The 14,707-nt window shown below is 40.5% G+C and overlaps 4 protein-coding genes across 4 annotated transcripts; all 4 read left to right on the forward strand.

Moving 5' to 3' along the window:
• Positions 1-298: 298 nt before the first annotated feature.
• Positions 299-3,891, forward strand: LOC141012954 (protocadherin alpha-3-like). The gene is made up of 2 exons (XM_073486498.1): positions 299-2,656; positions 3,838-3,891. Exons 1-2 carry the CDS (start codon positions 299-301, stop codon positions 3,889-3,891), a joined length of 2,412 nt encoding a protein of 803 aa, XP_073342599.1.
• Positions 3,892-3,966: 75 nt separating this feature from the next.
• LOC141012955 (protocadherin alpha-3-like) lies at positions 3,967-6,594 on the forward strand. The gene is made up of 2 exons (XM_073486499.1): positions 3,967-6,324; positions 6,583-6,594. Exons 1-2 carry the CDS (start codon positions 3,967-3,969, stop codon positions 6,592-6,594), a joined length of 2,370 nt encoding a protein of 789 aa, XP_073342600.1.
• Positions 6,595-7,536: 942 nt separating this feature from the next.
• LOC141012956 (protocadherin alpha-3-like) lies at positions 7,537-9,912 on the forward strand. The gene has a single exon (XM_073486500.1). The coding sequence runs from the start codon at positions 7,537-7,539 to the stop codon at positions 9,910-9,912; it is 2,376 nt and encodes a 791-aa protein (XP_073342601.1).
• Positions 9,913-10,920: 1,008 nt separating this feature from the next.
• Positions 10,921-13,293, forward strand: LOC141012957 (protocadherin alpha-8-like). The gene has a single exon (XM_073486501.1). The coding sequence runs from the start codon at positions 10,921-10,923 to the stop codon at positions 13,291-13,293; it is 2,373 nt and encodes a 790-aa protein (XP_073342602.1).
• The last annotated feature ends 1,414 nt before the right edge of the window (positions 13,294-14,707 follow it).

The following is a 14,707-nucleotide window of genomic DNA, read 5'->3' on the forward strand; positions in this document are numbered from 1 at the left end:
CTCTTGGACCTCTCTGCAGGGGGACGTTTGGTCGCATGGTGTCAGTGTAATGTAAAAAGTCAGCAGTGCACGGTCTTGTCGTCATCGCATTTTGGTTCCTCCTCTTGACAACATTTTCACTTCGATGTTAGCGCAGCCTCTCCTGCGCTTATTGTTGCCTTTGTGAAGATCCTGTTTACCACCACTACAGACGATGTAGAAAAGCAGGGAGTATTTTCATATCACAAAGTGCTGGATTCTGTTTTTACAACGAAGATTTTGTTCTTGTGATGGATTACTGATGATTTCGGGTTTAACCATGGAACAAAGACGATACGAGCGACGACGGGCGCGAGGATATCTGGTCGTCTGCGTGGTTGCTGTGCTTTTGTGGAGCGTGGCCTCGGCGCAAATAAGATATTCAATCTCTGAGGAAGTGAACGAAGGAACTGTGGTTGGAAATATAGCAAAAGATCTGGGATTAGATAAAAGCACTTTGACAGAAAGGAAGTATCGGATTGTTTCAAGTAATGCGGATCCGCTTTTCCATGTAAATCAGAACGATGGCATCCTGTATGTGAGCCGAAAGATTGACAGAGAAGAGGTGTGCGCACAGAGCAGTACGTGTTTAATCAATCTGAAAACCGTCCTAGAAAACCCGCTGGAGGTCCATTATGTTGGAGTTGAGGTGCTGGATATAAATGATCATTCTCCCGGTTTCCCGGAAAAGGATAAGAGGTTAGAGATTTCAGAGTCCGTGTTGCCTGGAGCACGATTTCAGCTAAAACCTTCGCAAGATCCAGACAGTGGTCATTTCAGTGTGCAGCAATACAAACTCAGCCAGAACGACCACTTCCGTTTGGAAGTTAAGAATAGAGGAAACGATGGCAAAATACCAATATTGGTTGTTCAAAAATCTTTAGACAGAGAAACTGCAGGAAGCCACTTACTAGTACTGACCGCACTGGATGGAGGGAAACCTCCGAAATCTGGCGAGATGAATATTCTAGTAAATGTTTTAGATATTAATGATAACGCACCTGTTTTCTCTCAAGAAGTTTATTCTGTGATGCTCGATGAAAATGCCCCAGTAGGTACAAGAGTCATAGAAGTGAATGCAACTGATTTAGATGAAGGACCAAACGCAGATGTAGTTTACTCATTTAGCAACAGCATGAATCAAAAAATATTAAACCTTTTTGATATCAATCCGTTAACAGGTGAGGTAACTGTTAAAGGATTAGTTGATTATGAGGAGAATAACAGATATGATATTGAAATTGAAGCATCAGATAAAGGTCTGGCTCCGTTAACTACAGAGAAAAGTGTCATAATCCAGATAGTAGATGTGAATGATAATGCACCTGAGATTGAAGTTACCTCATTTTCAAGCTCCATCCCTGAAGATTCCAGACCTGGAACTACAGTTGCTCTTATCAGTGTAAATGACTTGGACTCTGGTCTGAATGGAAAAATTATTTGCTCCATAAGTGAGGATGTTCCTTTTACATTATCACCATCCTTACAAGACAAAATGTATTCATTAGTCACCAAATCTCCTCTGGACAGAGAGAAACAGTCACATTATAAACTAACAATAACTGCAAAAGATGCTGGTCAACCTCCATTATCATCTGAAAAGACAATAAGTGTTGTGGTGTCAGATGTGAATGACAACAGTCCAGAGTTTTCACTGAATCCATATACTTTCTATGTCACAGAAGCTAATGAGCCAGGTACCTCTGTGTTTTCTGTTAAAGCTTTTGATCGTGATGAAAACGACAATGCTCTGATATCCTATCATATTCTCAGAGATGGAAGGGAAGAAAATAAATTGGCTTCATTTCTCAACATAAACTCTGAAACTGGAGATATTCTGGCTTTAAAAAGTTTTGACTTTGAAGTTCTGAAAACGTTCCAGTTCCAAGTTGTCGCCACAGATTCTGGAGCTCCGTCACTGAGCAGCAACGTCACAGTGAACGTGTTCATTCTGGATCAGAACGACAACGCTCCAGTCATCCTGTATCCAGTCAGCTCCAACGGTTCTGCTGAAGGTGTGGAGGAGATTCCCCGCAATGTGAACGCAGGACACTTGGTGACTAAAGTCAGAGCCTATGACGCTGATATAGGATATAACGGCTGGTTACTGTTTTCACTGCAGGAAGTTACTGACCACAGTCTCTTTGGTTTGGACCGCTATACAGGACAGATCAGAACACTTCGCTCATTCACAGAGACAGACGAGGCTGAGCATAAACTGCTCATACTGGTCAAAGACAATGGGAACGTTTCTCTCTCAGCAACAGCTACTGTCATTGTCAAACTTGTGGAGCCCAAAGAGGCTTTTGCTGCTTCTGATGTTAAAAGTGCCACTAAAGTTGACGAGGAGGACAATGTGACATTTTATCTGATGATAACTTTGGGCTCAGTTTCTCTACTTTTTATCATCAGTATCATCGTGCTGATTGCGATGCAGTGCTCTAAATCCACAGACTATACTTCTAAATATCTACAAGAGACTAATTATGACGGGACTCTGTGTCACAGCATCCAGTACAGATCTGGAGACAAACGCTACATGTTAGTTGGACCCAGAATGAGTATAGGATCTACTATAGTCCCTGGCAGCCATGCCAATACACTAGTGCTTCCTGACAGGAGGAGGGGATCTGGTGAGGTAAGACATGTTTAAACTAGCATTTTGTGAGTGTGTTTTCTTTTTTGCAAAAACTACTTGCAGTAATATAAGCACTCTATGTTTTGGAGAAAGCCCACATTTTCCCTATCTCAAGTTTGTGAATGTTGATCATATTTCATATTGGTTGCATATGAAAGACAGTGTAAGTAGTCCGAGAGATGTCAGAAAACTGTGGCGTGATTGCTAACTCTCTGATTTGTTTGCCTACAACACACAAAAAACATGCACAGTACTGTATGCTTTCCGGGTGCTGTTGTATGGTTTTGCAAAGTTGACTGGTTATTAGTTTTACATTCCAGATGTGATTGAGAATGCTTGTTGTGCTTGTTGGTCCTGATTTTACAGTATTATGGGTTTTTTTCATTAATTTATTGTTTTTCTTATCATAGCGTCTTCCTATTTTGACATTATTTTAACACTTGTAGGATACTTAAAAAATGCACGTGATATTGACATGAGGTCATATTGCAGTTGTTGTTGCTCGTCCGTTTAGATGATAAGGGTACTGACCCCAGTAAAGAAGAGCTAATTAACTGCAGATATATGATCTTGCTGCACCAGCAGAATTACTTTACCAACACCATACTCAGCTATTGACAACACGTGAAGTCAAGTCTCATATACATGTGCACAACGTAGCAGCATGAAATAATAAAGTAGTCTGGAGTGTATGGTATATTATTGTGCAAAATAAAACATGAAACAGAATTGTAATTCATTCCTCAGCTGTGCCTAGACTCAGCTGCGGTCGGTCGGTGGTGATCGCTGTCCATGGTGCTGAACGTGTGTGGTCTCATTTGCCAGTGATCGTTCATTAAATATAACAAACATTAAACCGCAGAATGATGTAATCTCGCTGTTTGAATTCATATCAAGGAGCTTTGCAGTTATCTTTTTCACTGAAAAGTTGTCTACCCTTTAATTTATTTTCAATTTATCGACTGTGTTTTGGTCAGAGAAACTATTTCAGATTCGTCTAATGTGTTATGAACCTCTTGGACCTCTCTGCAGGGGGACGTTTGGTCGCATGGTGTCAGTGTAATGTAAAAAGTCAGCAGTGCACGGTCTTGTCGTCATCGCATTTTGGTTCCTCCTCTTGACAACATTTTCACTTCGATATTAGCGCAGCCTCTCCTGTCCTTATTGTTGCCTTTGTGAAGATCCTGTTTGCCACCACTACTGACGATGTAGGAAAGGAGGAAATATTTGCATAAGGAAAGTGCTGGATTCTGTTTTTACAACGAAGCTTTTGTTCTTGTGATGGATTACTGATGATTTCGGGTTTAACCATGGAACAAAGGCGAAGCAAGCCACGACGGGCGCGAGGATATCTGGTCGGCTGCGTGGTTGCTGTGCTGTTGTGGAGCGTGGCCTCGGCGCAAATAAGATATTCAATCTCTGAGGAAGTGAACGAAGGAACTGTGGTTGGAAATATAGCAAAAGATCTGGGATTAGATAAAAGCACGCTGAAAGAAAGAAGGTATCGGATTGTTTCGAGTAATACGGATCCTCTTTTCCATGTAAATCAGAACGATGGCATCCTGTATGTGAGCCGAAAGATTGACAGGGAAGAGGTGTGCGCACAGAGCAGTACGTGTTTAATAAATCTGAAAACCGTCCTAGAAAACCCGCTGGAGGTCCATTATGTTGAAGTTGAGGTGCTGGATATAAATGATCATTCTCCCAGTTTCCCTGAGAAAGATAAGAGGTTAGAGATTTCAGAGTCCGTGTTGCCTGGAGCACGATTTCAGCTAAAAGCCGCACGGGATCGTGACAGTGGTCATTTCTCCGTGCAGCAATATAAACTAAGCCAAAACGACCACTTCCGGTTGGAAGTTAAGGATAAAGGGAACGATGGCAAAATACCAATATTGGTTGTTCAAAAATCTTTAGACAGGGAAACTGCAGGAAGCCACTCATTAGTGCTGACGGCAATAGATGGAGGGAAACCTCCAAAAACAGGTGAAATGAATATAATACTAAATGTTTTAGATATTAATGATAACGCACCTGTTTTCTCTAAAGATGTTTATTCTGTAATGCTTAATGAAAATGCTCCAGTAGGTACAACAGTCATACAAGTGAATGCAACTGATTTAGATGAAGGACCCAACGGTGATGTAGTTTACTCATTTAGCAACAGTATGAATCAAAATATGTTGAACCTATTTGATATCAATCCATTAACAGGTGTAGTAACTGTAAAAAGTTTAATCGATTATGAGGAGAAGGACAGATATGAAATTGAAATTGAAGCATCAGATAAAGGTCTGGCTCCTCTAACTACAGAAAAAGGTGTCATTATTAAGATAGTGGACGTGAATGATAATGCACCTGAGATTGAAGTTACCTCATTTTCAAGCTCCATCCCTGAAGATTCCAGACCTGGAACTACAGTTGCTCTTATCAGTGTAAATGACTTGGACTCTGGTCTGAATGGAAAAGTTATTTGCTCCATAAGTGATAATGTTCCTTTTACATTATCACCATCCTTAAAGGACAACATGTATTCATTAGTCACCAAATCTCCTCTGGACAGAGAGAAACAGTCACATTATGAACTAACAATAGCTGCAAAAGATGCTGGTCAACCTCCATTATCATCTGAAAAGACAATAAGTGTTGTGGTGTCAGATGTGAATGACAACAGTCCAGAGTTTTCACAGAGTCCATATACTTTCTATGTCACAGAGGGTAATGAGCCAGGTACCTCTGTGTTTTCTGTTAAAGCTTTTGATCGTGATGAGAACGACAATGCTCTGATATCCTATCATATTCTCAGAGATGGAAGGGAAGAAAATAAATTGACTTCATTTCTCAACATAAACTCAGAAAGTGGAGATATTCTGGCTTTAAAAAGTTTTGACTTTGAAGTTCTGAAAACGTTCCAGTTCCAAGTTGTCGCCACAGATTCTGGAACTCCGTCACTGAGCAGCAACGTCACAGTGAACGTGTTCATTCTGGATCAGAACGACAATGCTCCAGTCATCCTGTATCCAGTCAGCTCCAACGGTTCTGCTGAAGGTGTGGAGGAGATTCCCCGCAATGTGAACGCAGGACACTTAGTGACTAAAGTCAGAGCCTATGACGCTGATATAGGATATAACGGCTGGTTACTGTTTTCACTGCAGGAAGTTACTGACCACAGCCTCTTTGGTTTGGACCGCTATACAGGACAGATCAGAACACTTCGCTCATTCACAGAGACAGACGAGGCTGAGCATAAACTGCTCATACTGGTCAAAGACAATGGGAACGTTTCTCTCTCAGCAACAGCTACTGTCATTGTCAAACTTGTGGAGCCCAAAGAGGCTTTTGCTGCTTCTGATGTTAAAAGTGCCGCTAAAGTTGACGAGGAGGACAATGTGACATTTTATCTGATGATAACTTTGGGCTCAGTTTCTCTACTTTTTATCATCAGTATCATCGTGCTGATTGCAATGCAGTGCTCCAAATCCACAGACTATACTTCTAAATATCTACAAGAGACTAATTATGACGGGACTCTGTGTCACAGCATCCAGTACAGATCTGGAGACAAACGCTACATGTTAGTTGGACCCAGAATGAGTATAGGATCTACTATAGTCCCTGGCAGCCATGCCAATACACTAGTGCTTCCTGATAGGAGGAGGGGATCTGGAGAGGTAAGCATTGTTTCATAAAGCTTTATAATCAGCGATTAATTGTGGAAGTTGTGGAGTGTCTGCTGTTGTATTAACAACACACCTGCTGTGGAAATGAGTGAACATGCACTAGGATGACATAACTATTGAAAAGGCATTTTATATCTTAGCTTTAGAAATCGGATAGCTTGGTCACTATTTTAAAAAGTCAAATCACAATACTGACTTTTCTTCAAAACCACTTGACTTTGTGCACTGGTTCCCTGTCTTCATTTCCAGTTGGATCAGTGATGAACGCTTGTTGATTTTGTCTCTTCTGTCATGTTTTCATGAGTTAATTGATCGTGTTTCTCTTCTGCTATTTCACCCTGTCTCGTCTTAACACTTGTGGCAGAGGTTTTAAAAAGCTGAACTGACATTTGCGTTAATGCTCGTGCCTCAAGCAAAAAATAGCTGATTGATCTCAAATATATGAGTGCATTGCATCAGCAAACCTTTACTACACACACCTGAAGTATGTCATTAAAACACAAATGGTAAAAATTATGGTTTAATTAAAAATCTAGAAATTGAATGATAATATTGTTACCAAATACAGCTGGACAGGTGAAAGATTAGTGGTGATCCCTGTCCATGGTGCTGAACCTTGAACCTTGCTCAATGCCCTGAATATAAAGTACTGAATGTTTATTAGCTGTAAACAAAGTAGAAAACTTCTCACTGACTGTATCTGTTCATTCATACCAGTTGATCCTCTTCTACAGTTATTTTTCTCGCGTATTAGAATATTCTCTACAGTTTGGAAATCACGCTTTACATTTTTACTGAAATTAAATTTTGTCAGTGAGCAGCCGAGACATCCATTTTCATTCAACTGACTATTTGGGCATTGTTCCGAGGTAAAACTAACTATGTCACATTTAGCTAAATGCTTTTGGCTTTACATTTCCTGCAGTTAGAATTTACATCGCACGGTGTCAGTGTAACAAAAACAAAGCGTTACACGAGCTTGTCGTCATGGCATTTTGGTTCCACCTCTTTCCAGACTCCTCATCTCGATATTGTCGCAGTCGGATCTGGGGTTACAGCTGCTTTTGGAAATACTCTATTTGCCCTCATGTCTGTCGTTGTAAGAAGACGATGAATATTTCCACACGTGGAAGAGTGGGATTGTATCATTATAACGTAGTTGTTGTTTCTGTAACGGATTACTGATTTTTTTCGGGTTTAACCATGGAACAAAGACGATACGAGGGAGGAAGGGCGCGAGGATATCTGGTCGGCTGCGTGGTTGCTGTGCTTTTGTGGAGCGTGGCCTCGGCGCAAATAAGATATTCAATCTCTGAGGAAGTGAACGAAGGAACTGTGGTTGGAAATATAGCAAAAGATCTGGGATTAGATAAAAGCACGCTGAAAGAAAGAAGGTATCGGATTGTTTCTAGTAATACGGATCCGCTTTTCCATGTAAATCAGAACGACGGCATCCTGTATGTAAGCCGAAAGATTGACAGAGAAGAGGTGTGCGCACAGAGCAGTACGTGTTTAATAAATCTGAAAACAGTCCTTGAAAACCCGCTGGAGGTGCACTATGTTGAAGTTGAGGTGCTGGATATAAATGATCATTCTCCCAGTTTTCCGGAAAAAGAAAAGAGGTTGGAGATTTCAGAGAACGTGTTGCCTGGAGCACGATTTCAGCTAAAAGCCGCACGGGATCGTGACAGTGGTCAATTCTCCGTGCAGCAATATAAACTCAGCCAGAATGACCACTTCCGTTTGGAAGTTAAGAATAGAGGAGAAGATGGCAAAATACCGATATTAGTAGTACAGAAATCTTTGGATAGGGAAGCAGCAGGCAGACATACATTGATGCTGACGGCTCTGGATGGAGGGAAACCTCCGAAAACAGGTGAAATGAATATTTTAGTAAATGTTTTAGATGTAAATGATAACGCACCTGTTTTTACAAAAGACGTTTATTCTGTTATGCTGGATGAAAATGCACAAATAGGTACAGCAGTCATAGTAGTGAATGCAACGGATTTAGATGAAGGACCCAACGGAGAAGTAGTTTATTCATTTAGCAACAGCATGAATCAAAATATATTAAACCTTTTTGATATCAATTCATTAACAGGTGAGGTAACTGTGACAGGGTCAATAGACTATGAGGAGAAGGATAGGTATGAAATTGAAATTGAAGCATCAGATAAAGGTCTCGCTCCTCTAACTACAGAGAAAAGTGTCATTATCCAAATAGTAGATGTGAATGATAATGCACCTGAGATTGAAGTTACCTCATTTTCGAGCTCCATCCCTGAAGATTCCAGACCTGGAACTACAGTTGCTCTTATCAGTGTAAATGACTTGGACTCTGGTCTGAATGGAAAAGTTATTTGCTCCATAAGTGATGATGTTCCTTTTACATTATCACCATCCTTAAAGGACAAAATGTATTCATTAGTCACCAAATCTCCTCTGGACAGAGAGAAACAGTCACATTATGAACTAACAATAACTGCAAAAGATGCTGGTCAACCTCCATTATCATCTGAAAAGACAATAAGTGTTGTGGTGTCAGATGTGAATGACAACAGTCCAGAGTTTTCACTGAGTCCATATACTTTCTATGTCACAGAGGGTAATGAGCCAGGTACCTCTGTGTTTTCTGTTAAAGCTTTTGATCGTGATGAGAACGACAATGCTCTGATATCCTATCATATTCTCAGAGATGGAAGGGAAGAAAATAAATTGGCTTCATTTCTCAACATAAACTCTGAAACTGGAGACATTCTGGCTTTAAAAAGTTTTGACTTTGAAGTTCTGAAAACGTTCCAGTTCCAAGTTGTCGCCACAGATTCTGGAACTCCCTCACTGAGCAGCAACGTCACAGTGAACGTGTTCATTCTGGATCAGAACGACAACGCTCCAGTCATCCTGTATCCAGTCAGCTCCAACGGGTCTGCTGAAGGTGTGGAGGAGATTCCCCGCAATGTGAACGCAGGACACTTGGTGACTAAAGTCAGAGCCTATGACACTGATATAGGATATAACGGCTGGTTACTGTTTTCACTGCAGGAAGTTACTGACCACAGTCTCTTTGGTTTGGACCGCTATACAGGACAGATCAGAACACTTCGCTCATTCACAGAGACAGACGAGGCTGAGCATAAACTGCTCATACTGGTCAAAGACAATGGGAACGTTTCTCTCTCAGCAACAGCTACTGTCATTGTCAAACTTGTGGAGCCCAAAGAAGCTTTTGCTGCTTCTGATGTTAAAAGTGCCACTAAAGTTGACGAGGAGGACAATGTGACATTTTATCTGATGATAACTTTGGGCTCAGTTTCTCTACTTTTTATCATCAGTATCATCGTGCTGATTGCGATGCAGTGCTCCAAATCCACAGACTATACTTCTAAATATCTGCAAGAGACTAATTATGACGGGACTCTGTGTCACAGCATCCAGTACAGATCTGGAGACAAACGCTACATGTTAGTTGGACCCAGAATGAGTATAGGATCTACTATAGTCCCTGGCAGCCATGCCAATACACTAGTGCTCCCAGACAGGAGGAGAGGATCTGGAGAGGTAAGCATTGTTTCATAAAGCTTTATATTCAGTGATTAATTGTGGAAGTTGTGGAGAGTCTGCTGTCGTATTAACGACATACTTGCTGTGAAAATGAGTGAACATTCACTAGGATGACATAACTATTGAAAGGGCATGTTATATCTTAGCTTTAGAAATCGGATAGGTTGGTCACAACACTTGTGGCAGAGGTTATAAAAAGGTAAATGGACATTTGCGTTAATGCTCGTGCCTCAAGCAAAAAATAGCTGATTGATCTTAAATATATGAGTGCATTGCATCAGCAAACCTTTACTACACACACCTGAAGAATTTCATTAAAACACAAATGGTAAAAACTATTGTTTTATTAAAAAACTTGAAATTGAATAATAATACTTTTACCAGATACAGCTGGACAGGTGAAAGAATAGTGGTGATCCCTGTCCATGGTGCTGAACCTTGAACCTTGCTCAAAGCCCTGAATATGCAGTTCTGTATGTTTATTAGCTGTAAACAAAGTAGAAAACCATTAACTGACTGTATCTGTTCATTAATACCAATTGATCCTCATCTACAATTATTTTCTCGCATGTTAGAATATTCTCTACAGTTTGGAAAGCACGCTTTACATTTTTACTGAAATTAAATTTTGTCAGTGAGCAGCCGAGACATCCATTTTCATTCAACTGACTATTTGGGCATTGTTTCGAGGTAAAACTAACTATGTCACATTTAGCTAAATGCTTTTGGCTTTAGATTTCCTGCAGTTAGAATTTACATCGCACGGTGTCAGTGTAACAAAAACAAAGCGTTACACGAGCTTGTCGTCATGGCATTTTGGTTCCACCTCTTTCCAGACTCCTCATCTCGATATTGTCGCAGTCGGATCTGGGGTTACAGCTGCTTTTGGAAATACTCTATTTGCCCTCATGTCTGTCGTTGTAAGCAGACGATGAATATTTCCACACGTGGAGGAGTGGGATTGTATCATTATAACGTAGTTATTGTTTGTGTAACGGATCACTGATGATTTCGGGTTTAACCATGGAACAAAGAAGATACGAGGGAGGAAGGGCGCGAGGATATCTGGTCGGCTGCGTGGTTGCTGTGCTTTTGTGGAGCGTGGCCTCGGCGCAAATAAGATATTCAATCTCTGAGGAAGTGAACGAAGGAACTGTGGTTGGAAATATAGCAAAAGATCTGGGATTAGATAAAAGCACGTTGAAAGAAAGACGGTATCGGATTGTTTCGAGTAATGCGGATCCGCTTTTCCATGTAAATCAGAACGATGGCATCCTGTATGTCAGCCGAAAGATTGACAGAGAAGAGGTGTGCGCACAGAGCAGTACGTGTTTAATAAATCTGAAAACCGTCCTAGAAAACCCACTGGAGGTCCATTATGTTGAAGTGGAAGTTCTGGATATAAATGACCACTCTCCCAGTTTTCCACATAAGGAGAAAACGTTGGAGATATCTGAGTCTGTGTTGCCTGGAGTACGTATCCCGCTACAACCTGCACGAGATCAAGACGGTGGCCCTTTGTCTGTTCAACAGTATAAACTCAGCCATAGTGACAACTTTCGTTTGGAAGTTAAGGATAAGGGAAAAGATGGTAAAATACCGATATTAGTAGTACAAAAATCGTTGGATAGGGAAACTGCAGGAAGCCATTCATTAGTACTGACGGCTCTGGATGGAGGGAAACCTCCAAAAACAGGTGAAATGGATATTAAAGTAAATGTTTTAGATATTAATGATAACGCACCTGTTTTCTCTAAAGATGTTTATTCTGTGACACTCAATGAAAATTCTCCAGTAGGTACAACAGTCATACAAGTGAATGCAACTGATTTAGATGAAGGACCAAACAGAGAAGTAATTTACTCCTTCAATAGTATTGTAAACCATAGATTATTAGAGCTATTTGATATTAATCCTATGACAGGTGAGATAGTTGTGAAAGGTATAATAGACTTTGAGGAGAATGATAAATATGAAATCGAAATTGAAGCATCAGACAAAGGTCTGGCTCCACTGGCTACGGAAAAAAGTGTCATTATTAAGATAGTTGACGTGAATGATAATGCACCTGAGATTGAAGTTACCTCATTTTCAAGCTCCATCCCTGAAGATTCCAGACCTGGAACTACAGTTGCTCTTATCAGTGTAAATGACTTGGACTCTGGTCTGAATGGAAAAGTTATTTGCTCCATAAGTGATGATGTTCCTTTTACATTATCACCATCCTTAAAGGACAAAATGTATTCATTAGTCACCAAATCTCCTCTGGACAGAGAGAAACAGTCACATTATGAACTAACTATACATGCAAAAGACGCTGGTCAACCTCCATTATCATCTGAAAAGACAATAAGTGTTGTGGTGTCAGATGTGAATGACAACAGTCCAGAGTTTTCACTGAGTCCATATACTTTCTATGTCACAGAGGGTAATGAGCCAGGTACCTCTGTGTTTTCTGTTAAAGCTTTTGATCGTGATGAGAACGACAATGCTCTGATATCCTATCATATTCTCAGAGATGGAAGGGAAGAAAATAAATTGGCTTCATTCCTAAATATTAATTCTGATAATGGACACATCACCGCTTTAAAAAGTTTTGACTTTGAAGTTCTGAAAACGTTCCAGTTCCAAGTTGTCGCCACAGATTCTGGAACTCCGTCACTGAGCAGCAACGTCACAGTGAACGTGTTCATTCTGGATCAGAACGACAACGCTCCAGTCATCCTGTATCCAGTCAGCTCCAACGGTTCTGCTGAAGGTGAGGAGGAGATTCCCCGCAATGTCAACGCAGGACACTTGGTGACTAAAGTCAGAGCCTATGACGCTGATATAGGATATAACGGCTGGTTGCTGTTTTCACTGCAGGAAGTTACTGATCACAGTCTCTTTGGTTTGGACCGCTATACAGGACAGATCAGAACACTTCGCTCATTCACAGAGACAGACGAGGCTGAGCATAAACTGCTCATACTGGTCAAAGACAATGGGAACGTTTCTCTCTCAGCAACAGCTACTGTCATTGTCAAACTTGTGGAGCCCAAAGAGGCTTTTGCTGCTTCTGATGTTAAAAGTGCCACTAAAGTTGACGAGGAGGACAATGTCACATTTTATCTGATGATAACTTTGGGCTCAGTTTCTCTACTTTTTATCATCAGTATCATCGTGCTGATTGCGATGCAGTGCTCCAAATCCACAGACTATACTTCTAAATATCTGCAAGAGACTAATTATGACGGGACTCTGTGTCACAGCATCCAGTACAGATCTGGAGACAAACGCTACATGTTAGTTGGACCCAGAATGAGTATAGGATCTACTATAGTCCCTGGCAGCCATGCCAATACACTAGTGCTCCCTGATAGGAGGAGGGGATCTGGAGAGGTAAGACATCTTTAAATGAGCATTTTCATGTATGCAGAAAGTAAAGCATTAAGACATGACAAAGTTGTTGAGACAAATAAAACTCAAGATAGATACGAAAGTGGAAACATTGTGATCATATTTATGGCTTATAGAGAAAGGCTTTTATGAAAGGCAAATCTTAATTCATATTTCAGATTTGTTGCTTCTGATCCTAACTGCTCTTAATTATAACAGCTGTGGCATTTTAAACTGCAAATATTGTATACTGTACTATAGGCCTTCCTGCTATGCTTTTGAAAAGTTCAGTATTGGATCCACTGGCAACCCCTCAGTTTTCCTGAGCAACTTTAGTTTTATGTCACTTCAGGATATATATCTTCTTTTAAAACATAGTACGCCTATACTTTACCTAAAAGACAGTAAATAAAAACAACATTTAACATGGGTATGGTATGACAACATGGAAAGAGTTAGATAAGCCAGTGTCCATGATACATATTCAACTAACTCAAAATGGAAAACTGCCAAATGTAGCCTGGCAAATGTGAAGTTAGTTGTAATCGCTGTCCATGGTGCTGATCATGTTTGCTCTCATTCCCAGTATTTGGTCATGAGTTATATCAAACCACTGTGACATTTCTCTGCGCTTTAATGAAACTCTAGCTAAAGTTCAGTCAGGAGAGCTATTCTGTTGCATGGTTAGGCCTGTAGTTTATTTCTCATCCCATCCTATCATTCACTCCTCTCACGCAATCAGCTGTTCACATCAGCTGGCCACAACTATCCAATAGCACAGCAACACATCTACATTGTTGGCCAATCACCTTGCTGCTGTCTTTTTTTAAAATATGATTCTCTCTGCCTCTAGATCATTCATGCTGCTGTTTTGCACACATGATCTGCTGTAATAAACATTTCTTAACTTCATACAATTATCTCCTGATTTACATTCATATACCTTATACAGTACCGCATAAGGTAAACATATCCCCACGTGTTAAGTAGAATAAACATTAAAATGGTTTATTTTTATTGATTGAAAGGAGGCTTGGTGTTGAAAGTGAGAAGCCTCGTCATTTATTTCAATTCTCCTCCATTATTTTTGGTGTATTGATTTCAGATGACTGCATAGGAAAAACGCACAAAAAGAAAATTCACCATATAGCTAAAGTGCTACTGCCTTTTGACTTTTTGCAATGAGGATTTAGGTCGCATGGTGTCAGTGTAGTGAATAAAGTCAACAGGGCATGTGGTTGTCGTCAGTGCGTTTTGGTTCCACCTCCTGACAGCTCCCTCGGTTCAGTTTTAACGCAGTCGTTTCTGAGCTTGCTGCTTCCTTTGGAAATGCTCTTATCTACCCTCATGTCTGTCGTTGTTAGAAGACGATGAATATATTTACACCAGGAAGAGTTGGATTTTGTCATTATAACGCAGTTACTGTTTCGGT

The sequence above is a fragment of the Pagrus major genome, chromosome 18, assembly GCF_040436345.1.
Source record: "Pagrus major chromosome 18, Pma_NU_1.0".
Taxonomy (NCBI): domain Eukaryota; kingdom Metazoa; phylum Chordata; class Actinopteri; order Spariformes; family Sparidae; genus Pagrus; species Pagrus major.

Coding starts and splice junctions, on each gene's coding strand:
- LOC141012954 (XM_073486498.1), top strand. CDS start 299: ATGGAACAAAGACGATACGAGCGACGACGGGCGCGAGGATATCTGGTC. Junction 2,657..3,837: donor GGAGGAGGGGATCTGGTGAG/GTAAGACATGTT, acceptor GCCTTTGTGAAG/ATCCTGTTTGCCACCACTAC.
- LOC141012955 (XM_073486499.1), top strand. CDS start 3,967: ATGGAACAAAGGCGAAGCAAGCCACGACGGGCGCGAGGATATCTGGTC.
- LOC141012956 (XM_073486500.1), top strand. CDS start 7,537: ATGGAACAAAGACGATACGAGGGAGGAAGGGCGCGAGGATATCTGGTC.
- LOC141012957 (XM_073486501.1), top strand. CDS start 10,921: ATGGAACAAAGAAGATACGAGGGAGGAAGGGCGCGAGGATATCTGGTC.